The following is a 20260-nucleotide window of genomic DNA, read 5'->3' as shown; positions in this document are numbered from 1 at the left end:
CCACCAACTCCTGGACAGTCTGTGGTGCATCGTGATGTTGGTGGATGGAGCAAGACATGATGTCCCAGATGTGCTCAATCAGATTCAGGTCTGGGGAACGGGCGGGCCAGTCCATAGCTTCAATGTCTTCATCTTGCAGGAACTGCTGACACACTCCAGCCACATGAGGTCTAGCATTGTCCTTCATTAGGAGGAACCCAGGGCCAACCGCACCAGAATATGGTCTCACAAGGGGTCTGAGGATCTCATCTTGGTACCTAATGGCAGTCAGGCTACTTCTGGCGAGCACATGGAGGGAAGAAATGCCACCCCACACCATTACTGACCCACTGCCAAACCGGTCATGCTGAAGGATGTTGCAGGCAGCAGATCGCTCTCCACGGTGTCTCCAGATTCTGTCACGTCTGCCACATGTGCTCAGTGTGAACCTGCTTTCATCTGTGAAGAGCACAGGGTGCCAGTGGCGAATTTGCCAATCCTGGTGTTCTCTGGCAAATGCCAAGCGTCCTGCACGGTGTTGGGCTGTGAGCACAACCCCCATTTGTGGACGTCGGGCCCTCATACCATCCTCATGGAGTCGGTTTCTAACCGTTTGTGCAGACACATGCACATTTGTGGCCTGCTGGAGGTCATTTTGCAGGGCTCTGGCAGTGCTCCTCCTGTTCCTCCTTGCACAAAGGTGGAGGTAGCGGTCCTGCTGGGTTGTTGCCCTCCTACGGCCTCCTCCACGTCTCCTGGTGTACTGGTCTGTCTCCTGGTAGCGCCTCCAGGTTCTGGACACTACGCTGACAGACACAGCAAACCTTCTTGCCACAGCTCACATTGATGTGCCATCCTGGATGAGCTGCACTACCTGAGCCACTTGTGTGGGTTGTAGAGTCCGTCTCATGCTACCACGAGTGTGAAAGCACCACCAACATTCAAAAGTGACCAAAACTTCAGCCAGAAAGCATCGGTACTGAGAAGTGGTCTGTGGTCCCCACCTGCAGAACCACTCCTTTATTGAGTGTCTTGATAATCGCCAAAGATTTCCCCCTGTTGTCTATTCCATTTGTACAACATGTGAAATTGATTGTCAATCAGTGTTGCTTCCTAAGTGGACAGTTTGATTTCACAGAAGTTTGATTCACATGGAGTTATATTGTATTGTTTTAGTGTTCCCTTTATTTTGTTGAGCAGTGTATATGTCCTGCATCACACATTTTAAGATTCCCAGAAAAACCGTGACTTTCTTTAGAAAAAAAAGCTAATCCTACATACAGTCCAACAATTCTTGGTATCCCCGTTAAAAACTTTTATACAAAAACTTCTCTAGAACAATATGTTTAAAAAAAACTTCTTGAAATACTGTTTCACGCATGAGTCTTTGAACTCTAACCTTCATCCATTCTTGCCTCCTTATCTTTGTGCTTCACTGGTGGTGGAGAGAACTTTTCTAGCTGCACCTCACACTCCATCAGCAGGTCAGCATTTCCTGCTACAGTCTCCATCCCTGCAAGCAAAACATCCAGAATATTTTTTATATGATGAGTGCAAACAAACCAGCAGTGTAACGGGTCCTGCAGGTCTGACCCCACTGCAGGACCCTCTCTAAAGACACAAAAAGTGCTGATTAAAACAGGATTCTTTCATGCTATGTTATGATTTTTGTTTTTTGTATTAAAAACTGTGTAAAAGTTATAAATGCATTAAGTAAAGCAGGAGTGGCCAAATCCAGTCCTTGAGGGACACGGCCTCCTATTGTTTTAGACGGATTAAATAATAACGACTCCTAATGAAAGACTAATAGGTGCAGCAAAGTAGCATCACCATGCCAAAATTAGGACAACACATCACATCACGATTATCACTGCATTACCAGTGTATGCAATATCTCAACCACAAAGGACTTATAGGATGGCATATTTCAGGTGACATGGATTAAGGTTCTGCTTACAAATAGTATACAGTCACGTAAATTAACTTTTTACTGCTCTTGATGCCCAAACCCAACAAATATTTTATTAATCAAGATGCTTATGATCATGAATTTAGGAGAATTTATGATAAAGGAAAATGTGAGCTAACAGCAACTGACAACAGCATCAGAATATCAAACAATATAGCAACTGCCTAATATTGTGAAGCCCTACTTAAGACCCATTGCTGTTTTATAACACACATAAAGACTCTTCTGTTTAGGGAATGTCCAAACTGAGCAAATGACCCAGACGTATCCAGGTGTCAGCAATGACAACATGGAAATTGTGTAGCGCTGCAACAACAAATTAAAAGTACATCATGACCTTCAGGGCAAAGGATTTAATTGCTTTCATCATGTCAGTGTGCCAGCCATTTATAAGAGGCATGCTTTCAGTTTAAGACTGGTCTTTATTCCTTCGCTCATAGAGTACATCAAGACCATCATTGCCCAGCTTGTATAAGGGGTATGGGTCTGACTGAATCCTGACCTTTCAGCCAGTTTGCTAAATCTAAACTATTAAAAGAAATAAACAGGAACTCCAAGTAGAATTCAACCCAGAATTATTTATATATGATTCTCCTATATGCAGCAAATACTGACGTGTTTAAATGTTAGCCAAAGAAAAGTTTTTGGTTATCAACACCTGATTATATAATGAAAAAGAACATCAAAGAAAATAAACTCATTGGTCAAAACAGGAAACTGCTACTACGAAAACTTAAAATATTTAGAACCTAATTTAGAACCTAATTTCGATTCCGTGCAAATAAATAAATTCTGCTGTACCCACAGCAGAGCAAACTACAGAACATCCATCCATTTTCTATACCCGTTTCTTCTGTACAGGGTCACAGGGGAGCTGGTGCCTATCTCCAGCGGTCTACAGACAAGAGGCGGACACACCCAGGACAGGTCGCCAGTCCATCGCAACCAGGCACACACCATTCATACCTAAAGGCAAATGAGAAACACCAATTGACCTAACAGTCAAGTTTTTGGACTGTGAGAGAAGCTGGAGTACCCAGAGAGAACCCACGCATTCACAGGGAGAACATGCAAACTCCATGCATTTAGACCCCAGTTTGAGAGTCAAACCGAGGACATTCTTGCTGCAAGGCAACAATGCTAACAACTGCGCCACCATCAAATAACAGCAAACAACAGCATAGATTCCGACTGACCTGTGTCCCCAACTGCAATCAACATGCTACAACTTGAAAAATACATATTTTGGAGAATTGTCATAAAAAACCTCTTTAAGTTTCCAGCTCTTTATTTTATTACATTTCTTTCTGGATCTAGGTAATTTTTATTCAATCTCACCCACAATTGGTACCCAGCTGTAATCGCTGAGTCACAACCTATTTTAATTTCATACCAGTGTGTTTACAATCTGTCTTTGTCGTGTTAGTTAAGTGTTTTGATGCATCAAGGACATAAATAAAAGCTCAAATTATACTCAAATTTTATATACTACTTAATTTCACCTCATTGGGATTCCAATCCCATTTATGCTAGAAGAATTTTATGACATCAGAGATTAGGACCTGAGATAACAGCAGAATGGCTTTAAGCTAAATCATCTTGGTAGAAATTATTTATTGGAGACACATAACCTCATGTCAAAGCAGCACACCCTAAATAGTCTCTAATGTCTTAAAGTAAACAGTAGATCGAAGTGCGTACAAAATGCCGTATGACGCGTACTCTTGGGAGTGCCATAGCAGCTGACTCCTTTGGGTATCCCCAAAAAAAACCTTAGTCAAAAAAGTAGTAATGTATAAAGTAGGAAGAAGCAAAACCAGAACCCTTTTATAAATTTGTTTTAGGATTCCTAGATTTTTTTTTTTTAATTCCACTTACTTTCCCAGACTTAAATTTAGCAATTTCTAGGTCACCTTTTGGCTCCTATAACATATTAATAGAAATTTTTGCAGTACAAATTCTATATAACCGGCAAATATTATTAAAAAGGTAGTGATCATTTGAAACCTTGTTTTATTTATAAATATACATATTTATACATATTTTTTATACATATAGGATGTCAGTGAATGTATTACTCTGCAATAGAAAAGTGCTAACTATAGTAGCTACATATATAATTTTATCTAAAATCACAACAAAATAAATTACAGAATTAAGCAAATCCTGGATGAATCCAATGAAAAGACATTGAAAAGTTCTCAAAAAAATAACATAATGAAAACAAATAGTATTTAGATTATTCATGTACTAAATTGCCAAATGTACTCATTTTCACTTCTTCGCACAACATGCGACCACAACTCTGACTACAAACCATAAAAATAAATTTCACACCTGTCATGTGTATGGTTTTAGCTCTGTGCGACACATGCTATTTCAAATATTGTTGTTCATGAATTAGATTTGTAACTTTTTCATTATATTTTATTTTATTTTGCAAGCTCGATTTAAATGACAGTTAGTGGCTAATGCTGTTTAAAACAGTTGTCAGTAAGAAGTTGACTTTTTACCTGACAAGTCAGCTACTGACTCTGAGACCTAGCTTTTTAATTTAGCAAGATAAGCTAACCGACTAATGTACCGATCAAAAACAGTTCCAAGATATTGCCTCTACATAACAGCCATAAAGCATGTTACATGTCAAAGTTAATGACTTTACACTTACTTTCAGTTTAATAATCCTGACGTGTGGTTATGAAAACTACTGGTAATGCTGTTTTTTGCAGCAAAGACGAAGGGCTCTCACTGCATGCACGATCTTCCCCCCACCACAGCCCCCTCCTTCCTGAGCCAGTTAAGGGTTGAGCTAACAAAGCTAACAACTAGCCGAGCAGCTAACTCTTTGACTTTATAAACTCTGTGCGATATACGTTTGACAAATATACTTCGCGTGCACTTACCTTTTCTTCGCTTTTACTATGATAACTAAATGTTTATTCCATTAAAATTCAAACGATACAATGTCAGGATTTTAAAAATGAAGAGTGAATATCTAACCTACACAGAATTTCTGCTGTTAGCAGTTAGCACCAAGAACACGTTTGAGGCTTGTGTACGTTGGGAAAGAACAACCGTATCCCTCCGCCCTCTGTGTTGTTGCTGCCGTGTCTTCAATGGTCGGTACTACGTTCAGACAGGGCGGAGTGATATACGTCTGTGGGCATGCAGCATCCCTGAGATTTTTATTAAACAGTTGAAAATATATTTGTAAAGAACCCCTTTTCTCTCTACCTCGTCGTCATTGATGTAAAACACATTCTTATTAAATAAGCTTTAGCTCAATTCTTTCATTCAGTGCAATGTGTATGAATGAAGGCTTCATGCATGCTATTCATGCTAACATGGATTAGCATGCACCTTTTCATAAAATTGTAACAAATAAATTAATGCCTCCAGTAATTCACTTATTGTGTTATATGCGATTCTCAGACCGCTGTTGACTGTTTAAACCATAATGAAACAGGTCAAAGTTCAAAAACTTTTGGTTGTAGTAAGAGAGAGCTTCATGTATGCTATGCATGCTAACAGGTTAGCATGCACCTACATATTGCAAGGGCATAACCAATAAACTAAGACATCCCTTTATTCCCTGATTGCATTCAATTTTTTTGGAAATGTTCAGAATGCAGCTAAACTGTTTAAAAATTAAATACCGCAAATTGTATAGTTTATGTTCTAGTAATAGAAAGATTCATGTATGATCCCGGGCTAACAGGGTTCAGCATGCACTTTCTGTAACAAATACTTCATCCTGATTCTTTAATGCGTTATATATAATTCCCTACCCTAAACTAAAATATAAACATTTTTGGTTTCAGTAAAGAAAAAAAAAAACAGGTTTGGGCATCATCTGCATGCTGATAGGGATTAGCACAGACTTTCTTTTCATCAAATCATAACAAATAAACAAATTTTGTTTGCCTCTTACTGAATACAACTGAACTTTTTAAACAATAATAGCATAAACTAAAGCGTCACTGCCTATGGTATTAATAAAATATTGCCAACTTCTTAGCCCAGCCAATAAAAACAACTGTTGTGTCCAATATGATTAGGACTCACAAATGTTGTCTTCCTTTTTTAATGTAAATGTTAAAAATGTAGGTTTTAGTGGACCAAAACAGCTGAACACAAAAGTATTACCACCTAGCAGTATACAGCAACACTGTTAACTGGTACTTGTTTCTTTTTCCTAGCAATTACTAGCAAAGACTAGCTAATTTATGAAAAAATATTTTCATGGATCAAAATAAATGGAAACACCTGTATTCAATTATTGTTCTCTTACGACCAGTAACAATATTTCTAGTTTCTCTGAAACAAATCATTTACAATCTTATTCAGTTGGATTTTGGAGAATTGGGATGTTTAGACATATGTGGAGCTACCCGTGGAGACAAAGCAACCATTACACATTTGTTAAATGCATATTAGTACACAGCTGATGTCAAAATTGCAGAAATATATCTATGCTGAATTTTACAGCATTTGTACTTTTTTTATTTTATAAGTTCCCTGTAACTAATACAGCAGAAGTGCCCCTTAAAGTTGGAATTTCGATTAGACAAGTCAGACACTCCTAGCTAACTCTATGGCTACTGTACAGAAATAAATGGTGTACTTGCACTTGTTTTTATCACACTAGACCAGTACACTACAGGTACAATTTTGATGTGTTAACATGTTACTTTAATATTTTAAAGCATAAAATAGGTTTGTATTGCTAATAGCAGCTAGTACTGGAACAACTGGCAATCTCACTAATGTTCTAATTTGCAACAAGAATTCCCTCCACTTATGTGTGGCATTATTCCCAAACCTAAGATCTGACTACAATCCGGGTTATTCTCCTTTTTTGAGTGTAATTAATGAAGATTATTAGTTTGATACAACATTAGAGAGTTTGGCCACAGAGCCACTGTAGAGTAATACTTCAAACTTGTATTTAGTGTCTCAACCAGGCCTAGTTTACTGCCAGACCTCTAGAACCCAAAATTCCCTTCCACAGAACTTGTCTGACAACATGAAGTAGACTATGGTTCACAAAAAGCAGCACATCATGCCTTGATCTAAAGGAACAGATGAGAATCTACTCATTGGCATGTATCACTCAGGGTTACATGATTACAAAGCCATTTCTGATGCTTTGGGACTCTACTATATCATGTAAGAGCCATTATCTAAAATGGAAAATGAATGAAACCGTGGTATGCCTTGCCAGGAGCAACCTGCATGCCAACATTACTCCATTAGTGTATCCCCAGGTCTCACTTGCTTCAGTGAAAGTAAGTAATTCAACATTGAGGAAGAGACTGGGCAAAAAGGGCATCCATGAGTTCCAATGCCAAAACCACTGCTGACCAAAAGGGCCCATATTACATTTGCCAAATAAAACCATCTTGATCTGGTCCTCAAGATGCCTGGAAAAATATTATGTGAACTGACAAGACAAAACAGCTTTTTGGAATATGTAGATCTCATTACAACTGATGTGCAATGAGCAGATTCAATTCTGAATGACTAAATAAATATTCGATTCAATTCAAATTCAATTCAAATTCAAAAATACTTTATTAATCCCAAAGGGAAATTAAATGTTGTTGTAGCTCATATTATGAAGGTTTCCTCAAAGAGCCGTTGTAGATGCTGATGGCTGTGGGCAGGAAGGATCTCCTGTAGCGCTCCGTCTTACAGCAGATCTGAAGAAGCCTCTGACTGAAGACACTCTGTTGTTGTAGGACAGTCTCATGAAGAGGATGCTCAGGGTTCTCCATAATGTTCTTCATTTTATGAAGAATCTGTCTTTCCACAATGATCTCCAGAGGTTCCAGAGGAGTCCCCGGAACAGAGCCAGCCTTCTTTATCAGCTTGTTGAGCTTTTTTAAGTCCCTGGCTCTGATGCTGCTTCCCCAGCAGATGATGGCAGAAGAGATCACACTTTCCACAACAGACTTAAAGAAGAAATGCACCATCTTGCTGCAAACACCAAAGACCTAAGCTTCTTCAAGAAGTACAGTCTGCTCTGTCCCTTCTTCTTCTTGTAGATGGCTTCACAGTTCTCCACTCTAGTCTGTTGTCCAGGTGAACACCAAGGAATTTATAGTCCTCCACCACCTCCACTTCTTCTCCCATGATAGAAATAGTTTTTGACTTATTCCTGTTTTTCTTAAAATCTACAATCATCTCCTTTGTTTTAGTCACATTCAAAATGAGATGATTGTTTCCACACCATGCCACAAAGCAGTCCACCAGCTCCCTGTACTCAGCTTCTTGTCCATCTCTGATCCACCCTACGACTGCAGAATCATCTGAGTATTTTTGCAGATGACAGGAATCTGTCTTGTACTGGAAGTCTGAGGTGTACAGAGTGAAAAGGAATGGTGAGAGTACAATATATAAATAAAATAAGGTTATGGGGTCGCCCATTCAAAGATCAGATGTAAATTCTATTGAGATGATACAGCGTGACCTTGAACATTCTGTTCAAGCTTGAAAACTCTCCATTGTGGCTGAATTAAAACAATTCCTCTAAGAGGAGTGAGCAAACATTGCTCCACAGTGATGTAAGAAACGCATTTTCAGTTATCACAATTAATTGCAGATGTTGGCACTACCAGATATTAAGCATTGTGGGATGATTTCTTTTCACATAGGACTAGGTTGGTTTTAATAGCTTTGTCTCTAACAATGAATAATAATTTTAAGTATGCTTTTTGTATTTTGTATTTTTCTGTGATGATTTGTTTGATGATCTGAAAAATTGTGTGACTAAAAAGCAAGAAAAAAAGTCTGTAAGGGGCCTGTAAGGGTCTGCTGGGTTTCCTTAGATAGAAAACCTTTTAACCAATTTAAATAATAATCTGAATCCGGCTGCACTGTTTGATAATTAGCATTAATTGGATGTATGTAACCGATTTAAAATCTGTATGATTCGATTGAATTGACTTTGTAAAGTGCCTTGAGACGATGTGTTGTGAATTGGTGCTATATAAATAAAACTGAATTTAATTCAATTACATTGATGCTACAGGAAACATATGCAGTTACTTTCATATAAGCTGCAAGCTTTTATTTTGTTTTTAACAGGGAGCAGATAAAAAACAGTTTATGATACAATAAAACAAAAAAGAAACTTCCTCCAAAACAACTCACAGGTGACCCAAAGTGAACAGAGGAGGTCTTTTTTTTTTTTTTTCACATACATATATCCTTGTTTTTGTATCACTGCTGCATCTGAAGAAACAGACATTGAAACACGTAGTACGTAATGACGTCAGGAACCCGGAAGAAGATTGCTTCGGTGTTGTCATAAGGGCTCAGCTGATAGATCTTTACGACACAAAACAGAGGTACAAAAAAACCAGGACGAGTTCTACTGTTATTCTGCAGCTGATTTAGATTGTTTGTTTTTACGGATTCTGGGTCACAGCGTCGCCATCATGAACGTGACCCTCGCGGTGAAGCAGTACATCTCCAAGATGATCGAGAACAGCGGGCCCGGGATGAAGGTCCTGCTCATGGACAAGGAGACGGTGAGAACCTGCTGTTTGATTCACTACCTGTGTGGTGTCGTGTGTCTTTTTGGGACAAAAACTCTCTGGTGCATCTTGTTACTGTGCGTTGTTGCTGTACTATTTTGTGGAACTGGTACTCGTAGTGTTGTGGTAAAACAACAATAGCACCACAGCGGTTCTGGTAGGTTGTGGTGGTTCTGCTGATGGTTTTATGTTTTTGTGTTAATGTGATTGCTATTTTGGATGCCAGAAGGATGATGCTTACTGTGCTCCTGCGGTACATGGAGTCAGAAGCATAGTATCCTACAGTGTTTAAGCGTTAGCTCAGGTAAAGCTCTAGATGATCATATTGTTGTCTGAAATTCCTTCGTTTTCTACACCTGTCCAGATTTCATGGGGTCCTATCATTCTTTTAAACTGTTCTTCTCCTCTGCACCTCCGTTTCTCCCCTTTTCAGTCTTGCTCTGACAAGAATGTAATCAAAAAGCGTGCAAAGGCAACTAAGGGAATACTACTAAATCTTCAATAATTTATTTGTAGTGCCTTGGAAAGTATCAGACTTTCCCGTATATGCTCATGTTCTCAAATATATTTTATTGGGGTTTTGTGTGATAGCCCAACATTAAACACTTCAAACAGAATCTAAAAAGTGTGGCAAGGATTCGTATTCATCTTTGAGACGAGACATTTTAGAACCAAATGTCACTGAAATTACAGCCACAATTACAGGTGCTACTACCACTTTGTTTCACCATGGTGATGGTGTATTCAGGGTGACATGCGCTGCTAGTTTTTCAGCACGCATACTAATTTGCATGTTTTCTTTTAGTCTCATCTGAACTCCTTCTTTCATATTTGCTGTTTTTAAAACGTAACTTGTGGCAAATTGCAAACAGAACGTTTCCTGGCTTTCTTTTAGCAAAGGCTTTCTTCTTGCCTCTCTCCCATTATGGACTGATTTCTAGATTCCAGTAGTTGTCGTAATAGTTCTTCTGTCAGCAGATTCTTCCACCAGAGCTGTGAATGTGTGTTGCTCCTACATAGTCATCATGGGCACCTTGGCAGCATTTATAAATAATGGTCAACTTCTCAACTTTCTTCCTTTCACCTGTCTGCTGTGTTACTTGGTCTTCATGATGCCCATGATGCCTTCACAGAGCACCTACATTTATGCTGAGATTAAATGGCAAACAGATACACTCTTTTTACTAATCTGGTAACTTCTGAGTACAGTTGCTTGTTCTGGATTTTATTTACAGGTATCAGTAAAAGGGGTCTAAATATCTCACTATTTTTGGTGGTACATATTTCATGAACATAGGTGAGGGTTGGAACATAAATGGACCAATAAATCTACACTAAAGGGAACACTCAAATAACACATCCTAGATCTGAATGAATAAAATATTCTCATTGAATACTTTGTTCTGTACAAAGTTGAATCTGCTGACAACAAAATCACACAAAAATCATCAATGGAAATCAAATTTATGAACCAATGGAGGCCTGGATTTGGAGTCACACACAAAATTAAAGTGGAAAAACACACTACAGGCTGATCCAACTTTGATGTAATGTCCTTAAAACAAGTCAAAATGAGGCTCAGTATTGTGTGTGGCCTCCAAGTGCCTGTATGACCTCCCTACAACGCCTGGACATGCTCCTGATGAGACGGCGGATGGTCTCCTGAGGGTTCTCCGCCCAGACCTGGACGAAAGCATCCACCAACTCCTGGACAGTCTGTGGTGCAACGTGACGTTGGTGGATGGAGCGAGACATGATGTCCCAGATGTGCTCAATCAGATTCAGGTCTGGGGAACGGGCGGGCCAGTCCATAGCTTCAATGTCTTCATCTTGCAGGAACTGCTGACACCCTCCAGCCACATGAGGTCTAGCATTGTCCTGCATTAGGAGGAACCCAGGGCCAACCGCACCAGCATATGGTTTCACAAGGGGTCTGAGGATCTCATATTGGTACCTAATGGCAGTCAGGCTACTTCTGGTGAGCACATGGAGGGCCGTGTGACCCTCCAAAGAAATGCCACCCCACACCATTACTGACCCACTGCCAAACCGGTCATGCTGAAGGATGTTGCAGGCAGCAGATCGCTCTCCACGGTGTCTCCAGACTCTGTCACGTCTGTCACATGTGCTCAGCTTGAACCTGCTTTCATCTGTGAAGAGCACAAGGCACCAGTGGCTAATTTGCCAATCCTGGTGTTCTCTGGCAAATGCCAACCATCCTGCACGGTGTTGGGCTGTGAGCACAACCCCCATTTGAGGACGTCGGGCCCTCATACCATCCTCATGGAGTTGGTTTCTAACCGTTTGTGCAGACACATGCACATTTGTGGCCAAAACATCAGCCAGATAGGTACTGAGAAGTGGTCTGTGGTCTCCACCTTCAGGACCACTCCTTTATTGAGTGTGTCTTGCTAATCGCCAAAGATTTCTCCCTGTTGTCTATTTGTACAACAGCATGTGAAATTGATTGTCAATCAGTGTTGCTTCCTAAGTGGACATTTTGATTTCACAGAAGTTCGATTTACATGGAGTTATATTGTGTTGTTTAAGTGTTCCCTTTATTTTTTTACTGTGCTAAGAATATTCCACCGATGATTCCTTGTTGAGAAGAATGACGTGTAAGATAAAAAAAAATCAAATAATTAAACAATCATTCCTGTGAGTTAAAGGTATTTAGGATCGATGTCTTCTGTATTGATATACTGGATAGTTACGCAAAAATCCATTATTGTACCTCATCTTTGATTATGTTGGGCATGTCGGAATAAAACTGAAAATGTTTGTGTCTTTTCAGACCAGTATAGTGAGCGTGGTGTACACCCAGTCTGAGATCCTGCAGAAGGAGGTTTACCTGTTTGAACGGATTGACTCGCAGAACAGAGACAGCATGAAGCACCTGAAGGCCATCTGCTTCCTTCGTCCAACTAAGGTAAGCAATCCTGAGGCGTGTCTATGAATCTGAATGAAGGAAGCTTAGATAGGAAAACAAGAAATATTAACATTTGTTCATGTGTTTCCTGCAGGAGAATGTGCAGCACCTAATCCAGGAGCTACGAAGACCAAATTACAGTGTCTACTTCATCTGTACGTAATAGCGGTAACACTGATGAAGGTTTAAGCTGAGTATGATAGAGTCAAAGATGCAGGGCAGGAGGACACTGATTGTACTAGTTTAATATTATATTTGTCATCTGTTAATCAAAACCACTCAAAGCAGCTGTTTCTTTAAGGTACACGATCACCTGTGTTCTGCATATGTTTGTGTCTGTTTCAGACTTCAGTAATGTGATCAGTAAGAGTGAGATAAAAGCTCTGGCTGAGGCAGATGAACAGGAGGTGGTGGCTGAAGTCCAGGTGAGATCTGGAGCTCCTTCTGGGGGTCAAGATAAAAACAAACCAAGTTTGACATGTTGTCGTGTAGAATAATCGGTTTGTGGAATCATTTCATTTCTATGTGCAAAATAGAGTAATGTAAACATCAAAAATAAACCTAAGATGTTGGAAAAAGCTTTTGAACGAAAAAAAAACTCATTACTGAGTGGATATGTGTGTGATTTTCTACAGGAGTTTTATGGAGACTTCATTGCTGTGAATCCTCACCTGTTTTCCCTCAACCTGCAGGGTGTCGCCCGGGTAAGAAAGATGGAAACTTCATCGAGCCTGAACCCCTAAATATTTTTTTTATCATTAAAACATAAAAACATAAATACAGAACATGGAAAGAAAATCTATAAATTATAACACTAAATGTAAATGAAGATATGTGTTGACCTGTGCTTCTTTGTTCTGACCCAGTTCAGAGGTACAGCTCTGATTGCACCAGTTTCTTGATGTCAGAGCTTGTGCAGGTTCAGGTGCTGAGCAAGAATGAACACATATTTAGCCCTGGGATAGTTTTTAGTGCAGGGAAAAAACCCCTGGACCATGGATCACGTAGTGCCACTAAGCTAAGTGATCCAAAAAAAGGTGTTCTGCTTACCTAAAATGTTAGTGCTGATTCAGATAAACGGCTGTCGCATATGGGGCTGTTTCGCTGCAGAATGGGCCTTGTGTCAATGTTGGTGTCTCTCATCAAAACTGTCTGCCTGTGAAAATCCCAACTGGATCACTAAGTAATGAAAATGTTGGTCTGTTCGGGTCTATGTGAGCCACTTGATGTTGTACAAAGATGGACTACTGAGGATGTGCAAATAGATTGGGGAAGTGTTATACTTTGGACAATCCTTAAAAAGGTTGGGTCCATCCATTCCTTTGAAAGTGACTTTGACATGTGTATCATATTTATGTTCATCATCTTTGTGTCTCGACTAGAGACGCACCGATCAGAATTTATCCAGCCAAAACCGTTTTCCGGTAGGTGTGACTTGCTCATTCTGATTTTGACCGGTTCTGATTTAAAAAAAATTTTTGCTAAGGGCTATAATACATGAAATAGAATAAAGTGTTCTGCCACAATTTTTGGCTGGGCTAGTAGTTTTAAATCAAACCTTTATCTGATTTGTACAAACCTCAGAAAAAATTGAATCAAAATACCTGCTGGTGAATGATTTATTTAATGGTGGGAGTTCTTCCTTTTCATTTATTTAATAAATTGGGTAAAAAGGTTGGTTCTGAGCACTGCTTGATTGGGTGGTGTGTCTGAAGGATTGTTGACGGGTAACCTACTAATCCCTTGTACAGTCTGATGGTACAGTCTGATTGATGCACACTACATCTGGATGCCTGTCTGAGAAATTTCATGCGTGTTTGTTTGTGTGTTTTAGGGCCGGACATGGGAAACTTCCATGTTGTCCCGCTGCACTCAGGGTTTGACTTCCGTCCTGCTCGCTCTGAAGAAATGTCCAATGATTCGCTATCAGCTGTCCTCTGACATGGCCAAACGTCTTGCAGAAAATGTCAAGGTTTCCAGCACAACAATGTTTTCTGCTTAATGTTTAATTTCCCCATCTTTCTCCTGTTCTACCTGTTTAACATTTGATTCAAGGGTTCACACCATCTTGGAAAGTCAAGCCAAATTTATTTATATAGGCACATTTGAGCAAAGTGCTTAATGTAGTAAAAGACTAAAACCTAAACAAGGAGTATGGAGTTAGATGTTCCCATGCTTAAATGTCTGTAAAATATGGAAAAACAGTCTAATGAGCATAAAAATGTTTCAGTTTCCAGATTTCTTTCCTATTTGACTGTATATCAGATGAATGCACACTCATTGAGAAATAAAAAAATGACATTTTGCAGCTTTTTGGACTCTAGACCCTCTTATGCAGAGTCTTAACAAACAAGCAAACAAATAAGACACAGATAATAAACTATGTTTTCAATAATCTGTATTAGTGCAGGTCAGTACAGTCAAGATTTGACAGTTGATTAAGATATCTAAATGATCTAAGTTTGTGAAAGGCAAAAAATAGTGAAATATCGGCCTACTTCAGTGTTTTGTTGTTTCATGAATTGTGAAAAACATAGAATATAAAAGCCCAACTACATCAATGTTTTATACTGAAAAGTGCAGAATGTTGTAAAAAAAAAAAGTCCTCCATAGTTCATATAGAAATGTTACTTTAACTGGAAACTTGACCCTTTTTTTCCCCAGTTGTTGCCTACAATATTTTGGATCATTAAACCATATCTGTCTCCTCTCAGCAAATCATCACAAAGGAATACGAGCTGTTTGACTTCAGGAAGACTGAAGTCCCTCCTCTGCTGCTGATCCTTGACCGCAGTGATGACGCCATCACACCGCTGCTAAACCAGGTGACCAATCACAGAGCTCCTTTAATAGGATACAAGTTCATTTAACTACGGTTTCTTGTAATGATTTGCTCTTTTTAAATATTTTTGTCAAGTCTGTTGTGTTATTATGTTATGTTTTCAAGCAAGGCTTTGTAATTTAAAAAAAAGATTTTTAAACTTTGATCATTTTATGAGAAGTTTATTGTTGTTTACTTATACTTTGTAATTAAATGGAATCCAACAGCATGTTTAATTCTTAATCCATTTATTTCTATATAATAATTTTTAAATAACTCTAAAAGCAGATTTTTCTGTGTGATTCTAACATCATATAGGAAAAAAATTTGTTGATAATAGGGATATTTTAGGGACATAAATTTGGAGAGCAATCAAGTTAGCAGTTCAGTTTTAGTTCAGTGTTTTTTATTTACATTTCAGTTTATTTTGAACTTGCACAATTGAACAATTTTACAAAAAGTAAACAAAATAATAATTATAAAGTAAAATCTGCAACAAAAATGATTTGGGTTACACATCTGAGAAAGTATACTAATTTAATCCCACAGCTTCTTTATCAGTTATCATTTATTTTAATATTTAGATTATGTTAATTATAAAATCTAAATGATAATATTTTTTGCTTGGTGAAACTTGAAACAAGTGTGTTCTGTTTGTTTGAGCTGAAACAAACTGGTAAAAATGTGCAGAATCCTCTTGTTACTTTGTGAGAATGTAAAGACTGAAGATGACATAAAGGGCCTGTTGTCCTGTCATGTGTTTGTGCGAAATTGTTTCCCTGTTTATTAGATGTGGTTGTGTTACAGTGGACGTACCAGGCGATGGTCCATGAGCTGCTGGGTCTGAACAACAACCGGATCGACCTATCCAGGGTCCCTGGGATCACCAAGGACCTGAGGGAGGTGGTGCTCTCTGCGGAGAACGATGAGTTTTACGCCAACGTGAGAACTGGAACACCGCGAACAGACAGGACAGAAAACAGCTTTCTACCTTAAATCTTTTCACACTGACTGTTGATGTTACAAATTTACTCTCAACAGATTGGGTTTTGAGTATTAAGACCTACAAGCTGATACAATTTCAGTGTGGTTTACAACTTAGTAAACTGTTCAAAGGCCACTTCTACCTCTGTTTTCTCATTCAGGTTTTTCTTTGTTGGTTTTGACAAAAATTATATTTTAGCTATGTTATAAACGTTTTGCTGTTAGATGAATATTTAGTTTTAGCCTCACAAAAAAAAATCATGTCAGGTTTCTGAGACTCTTATTAAATATCCTATAAAATCTAAAAAATAAAATGTTGTTGGTGCTGTTATTTTAGTATGTTGCTCTTGTTGCTGTTTCAGTTCCATTTTTACCTCATCTTAACTTTAGAACTTGTACTTAAACTTCGGGGAGATCGGCACCAACATAAAGAACTTGATGGAAGATTTCCAGAAAAAGAAACCCAAAGGGCAACAGAAGCTGGAGTCCATTGCTGACATGAAGGTTAGGAATGTATCTATTGTTTGTTTATGAATAATCCTGCCAAATCTGCTCTAGACGTTTTATTTTGTCATCCCTGCAGGCATTTGTGGATAACTACCCTCAGTTTAAGAAGATGTCGGGAACTGTGTCCAAGCACGTTACAGTGGTGGGGGAGCTGTCCCGGCTGGTGTCAGAGCGGCAGCTGATGGAGGTGTCTGAGGTGGAGCAGGAACTGGCTTGTCAGAACGACCACTCTAGCGCTCAACAGGTAACACTGCAGATCGTTCACTTTCATCACAGTCTCTAGACTATTTCCTGCTGAAATAGCAGGAAATAGTCGTTGAGACATGTTTTCTCTCAGAACGTTCGACGGCTGCTGCAAAATCCCCGTGTTTCGGAGTTGGACGCCGTCCGTCTCGTCATGCTCTACGCTTTGAGATACGAACGTCACAGCAGCAGCATCCTCTCCTCTCTGATGGAAGAGCTGAGCAGGAGAGGAGTGTCTGAACGCTACCGCAAGGTAATTATAGCACTTGATCCATTCATTAATTTTCTTGACTTTGACTTATGCTTGCATTTACTGCTGTTCAACTCTGGAGGGAAGCAAAAGCCACAGGCCAGCTAGAAATGTATGTTGTTTATCCTTGTCACAGATGGTTCAGTCAGTTGTGGAGTATGGTGGAAAGAGAATCAGAGGAAGTGACCTCATCACACCGACAGATGCTGTTGCCATCACCAAACAGTTCTTCAAAGGACTAAAGGTATAAAAACATATGTGATATCAAGATTTATTTAGATTATTAACTTTATCAGATATACCTGAAGAAGCATGAGTTATAATTGTACATTACTAAAGTGTTAAGACAAAAAAAACTGCATTGTTGTGTATTTTGATGTATTTTCTCAGGGTGTAGAGAACGTGTATACACAGCATCAGCCTCTGCTGCACGACACTCTGGACCAGCTGATTAAAGGTCGACTCAAAGACAGCCAGTTCCCTTACCTGGGACCCAGCAGCCTCAGAGACAGGTAACACACCTGAAAACATCTAAAAAGCCGTATATAAATTACTCCTCCAGATATAATTTCACACACACTTCCCATTGGCATGTACAGTACAGTGAAAAAGTTTTAGTCAGGTGTGAAAAATGCTGTAAACAAAGAATGCTTTCAAAAGGCAAGTGTTAATCATTTATTTTCGTCAATCAACAAAATGCAGTGAATAAACAAAAGAGAAATCTAAATCAAATCAATATTTGGTGTGACCAACTTCCAAACAGCATCTATTCTTCTAGGTAGACTTGCACACAGTTTTTGAAGGAACTCGGCTGGTAGGTTGTTCCAAATATCTTGGAGAACTAACCACAGATCTTCTGTGGATGTAGGCTTTCTCACATACTTCTGTCCCTTCATGTAATCCCAGACACACTCGATTATGTTGAGATCAGGGCTCTGTGGGGGTCATACCATCATTTCCAGTAAGTCTTGTTCTTCTTTACACTGAAGATAGTTCAATGACTTTGGCTCTATGTTTGGGTTTGCTCACTTAGCATTTTGTAAATTGATAAAAATAAACAATCATCATTTATATTTCTGAAAGCATTCTTTGTTTACAGCATTTTTTCACACCTGGCTAAAACTTTTCCACAGTACTATATGTCATGTAATTTATGGGTTTTAATGATTTGTTCGGACCATTCTTTTTCCAAAATATTAAGAGTTCAGGACAGAAACATTGTAAGATCTTACAGATACAAATATATCTCCCTCCAGAAAGTCACATTATAAAAATATGTTCCAGGCCTCAAGACATTATGGTGTTTCTGATTGGTGGAGCCACATATGAAGAAGCTTTGACCGTTTACAACCTGAACCGTAATACTCCTGGGGTTCGGATTGTGCTGGGAGGAAGTGCCATCCACAACACTAAGAGGTGTCAGATGCTCATGTTGTGATTTTTCTTTTTATCAGTTAGATTCACTTTTCAAGAATGCAAATAAAAAAGAGGACTCAAAACCTCATCCTTGTGGATCTCCAGACCTTAGTGTAGTTATTAAAAAAGCAAAGGCACATCACCTTCTGATTTCACCATCTTAGTTGTATTGTTATTCGACATGGAACTCATTATTTATCTTTAGTTGTTTTAGTCACAAGAAAGATCACATATTTTTAGTGCTAAACATTTCTGAATCTGGATCTGAATCTTTTTGCAGCTTAGATAATTTGCTATTTTATTTCTATTTCCTGATACAGAGAAAACATGAATTAAACATTGAAAAACATTCAGTTGAGTTTGATCTAAAAACTGTGTACTGTTCTGTTTTTTAATCATTCTTTATCTCTTTTCATCAGTTTCCTTGAAGAGGTGATTTTGGCGACGGGTCACAGTGGTGACAGAGCACAGGGAAGTGGTCGTCATTCCACCAGGCGATAAACACCAACTCTTGTACTGACTTTTCACCTCTTGTAGAATAAACTGCATCATTCCCTTTGCTTGTTTTTGTCTATATTTAAAGGAACTTCCAGACATCTTCACCTCCTCGTCTTCATCTCCTTTTTAAGTATCAATACACCTTACAGGCATGCAAATTAACAACTACTCCGTCAGAAAAAGGTGTAACATTACACAACATTTGGGCACAATATTGTTTTCAGGTAGCTAGGTCTGTAACAGGACACTCAACTCATGGTTCAGTATCCATCTCAGTTTTGGAGTCTTCATTCAGCTTATTGAAGTTATAAATAAATAAATAAATTCTCAAATAAGAATTGAATAATGAACTCTGAGCTCCAATTAAAAATATGTGACATCAGAAGGGAAAGCTTTTGAATGCAGGAAACATGACAAAAAAGAGACCAATTCTTGCTGCAATCTACTCTTTATATAGGAACTGAAAATCTTACCCTTTGAAATGTTATGATACTGTTGGAAATTTGATTAAAAAACAAAATTAATAAAAATACATTGCTAAAAAACTTTTATCTTTGCACTTTTTAATTCCTTGTTTTAATGCAATGTTCTTGAAAACACCAAGACTATAAACAACACACTGTGATTATCTTGTTGCCACAGAAGGAAAATTATGGGAAATATTCATGAGTTTTCAATCGTTTCTTTTTTAGCTTCCAGTTTCAGCTACCTCTGTTACAGTACTAATGCTAGCGTGCACATAAACAGTAACATGTGAAGATTCTGTTTCAGATTTTTTATTATCATTATGTTGGTCCTCTTCTTCAACAGAGCTATTTTTCTCAGTATCTCAACAATATCACAACCTAAAATGATACTTAAAGAACATGCTACGTTTTTCATGTTATTTTGCTGTAACTGCATGAGGGAGCTCAGTTTCATATGTTTTTTCTAAATGTTCTGTAACAGAGCCAAAGTTGTGAAGAATGAATCCCCAAACACTTGAGGGAATGGGTTATTATACTTTTAAACAGCAGTTTTCTAGCTTCCATAGCAGATAGCTTAAGTGCGAACACGAAATTATACACGAATATCATGTTTATTTATCTTTCTGTCTTCTATAATAGTTTTACTGCTGGTACCA

General features: G+C 38.5%; 1 protein-coding gene across 2 annotated transcripts; it reads left to right on the top strand.

Moving 5' to 3' along the window:
- The first annotated feature begins 9200 nt into the window (after positions 1–9200).
- On the top strand, positions 9201–19199 carry vps45 (vacuolar protein sorting 45 homolog). 2 transcript variants are annotated; one of them, XM_047384479.1, is made up of 17 exons: positions 9201–9300; positions 9381–9483; positions 12284–12418; positions 12513–12573; positions 12764–12843; positions 13054–13122; positions 13801–13842; positions 14253–14390; positions 15133–15243; positions 16047–16181; positions 16614–16727; positions 16807–16974; positions 17068–17226; positions 17360–17467; positions 17614–17735; positions 18508–18639; positions 19059–19199. In XM_047384479.1, exons 2-17 carry the CDS (start codon positions 9391–9393, stop codon positions 19138–19140), a joined length of 1749 nt encoding a protein of 582 aa, XP_047240435.1. In that variant the 5' UTR covers positions 9201–9300; positions 9381–9390; the 3' UTR covers positions 19141–19199. The 2 variants fall into 2 exon arrangements, with proteins under 2 accessions (XP_047240435.1, XP_047240436.1); XM_047384480.1 differs by lacking the exon at positions 13801–13842 and having other exon boundaries at positions 9224–9483.
- Positions 19200–20260: the final 1061 nt, after the last annotated feature.

The sequence above is a fragment of the Girardinichthys multiradiatus genome, chromosome 13 (assembly GCF_021462225.1).
Source record: "Girardinichthys multiradiatus isolate DD_20200921_A chromosome 13, DD_fGirMul_XY1, whole genome shotgun sequence".
Lineage (NCBI taxonomy): Eukaryota > Metazoa > Chordata > Actinopteri > Cyprinodontiformes > Goodeidae > Girardinichthys > Girardinichthys multiradiatus.
The sequence above is the reverse complement of the archived record's forward strand: the minus strand, read 5'-3'. Positions and strand labels throughout refer to the sequence as shown.

Bases quoted from the DNA above. Each gene is read 5' to 3' on its own strand.
- vps45 (XM_047384479.1), top strand. From the start codon at position 9,391: ATGAACGTGACCCTCGCGGTGAAGCAGTACATCTCCAAGATGATCGAG. The intron at 13,843-14,252 runs GTAGGTGTGACT...TGTGTGTTTTAG, and splicing joins CCAGCCAAAACCGTTTTCCG to GGCCGGACATGGGAAACTTC. The intron at 17,468-17,613 runs GTATAAAAACAT...GTATTTTCTCAG, and splicing joins AGTTCTTCAAAGGACTAAAG to GGTGTAGAGAACGTGTATAC.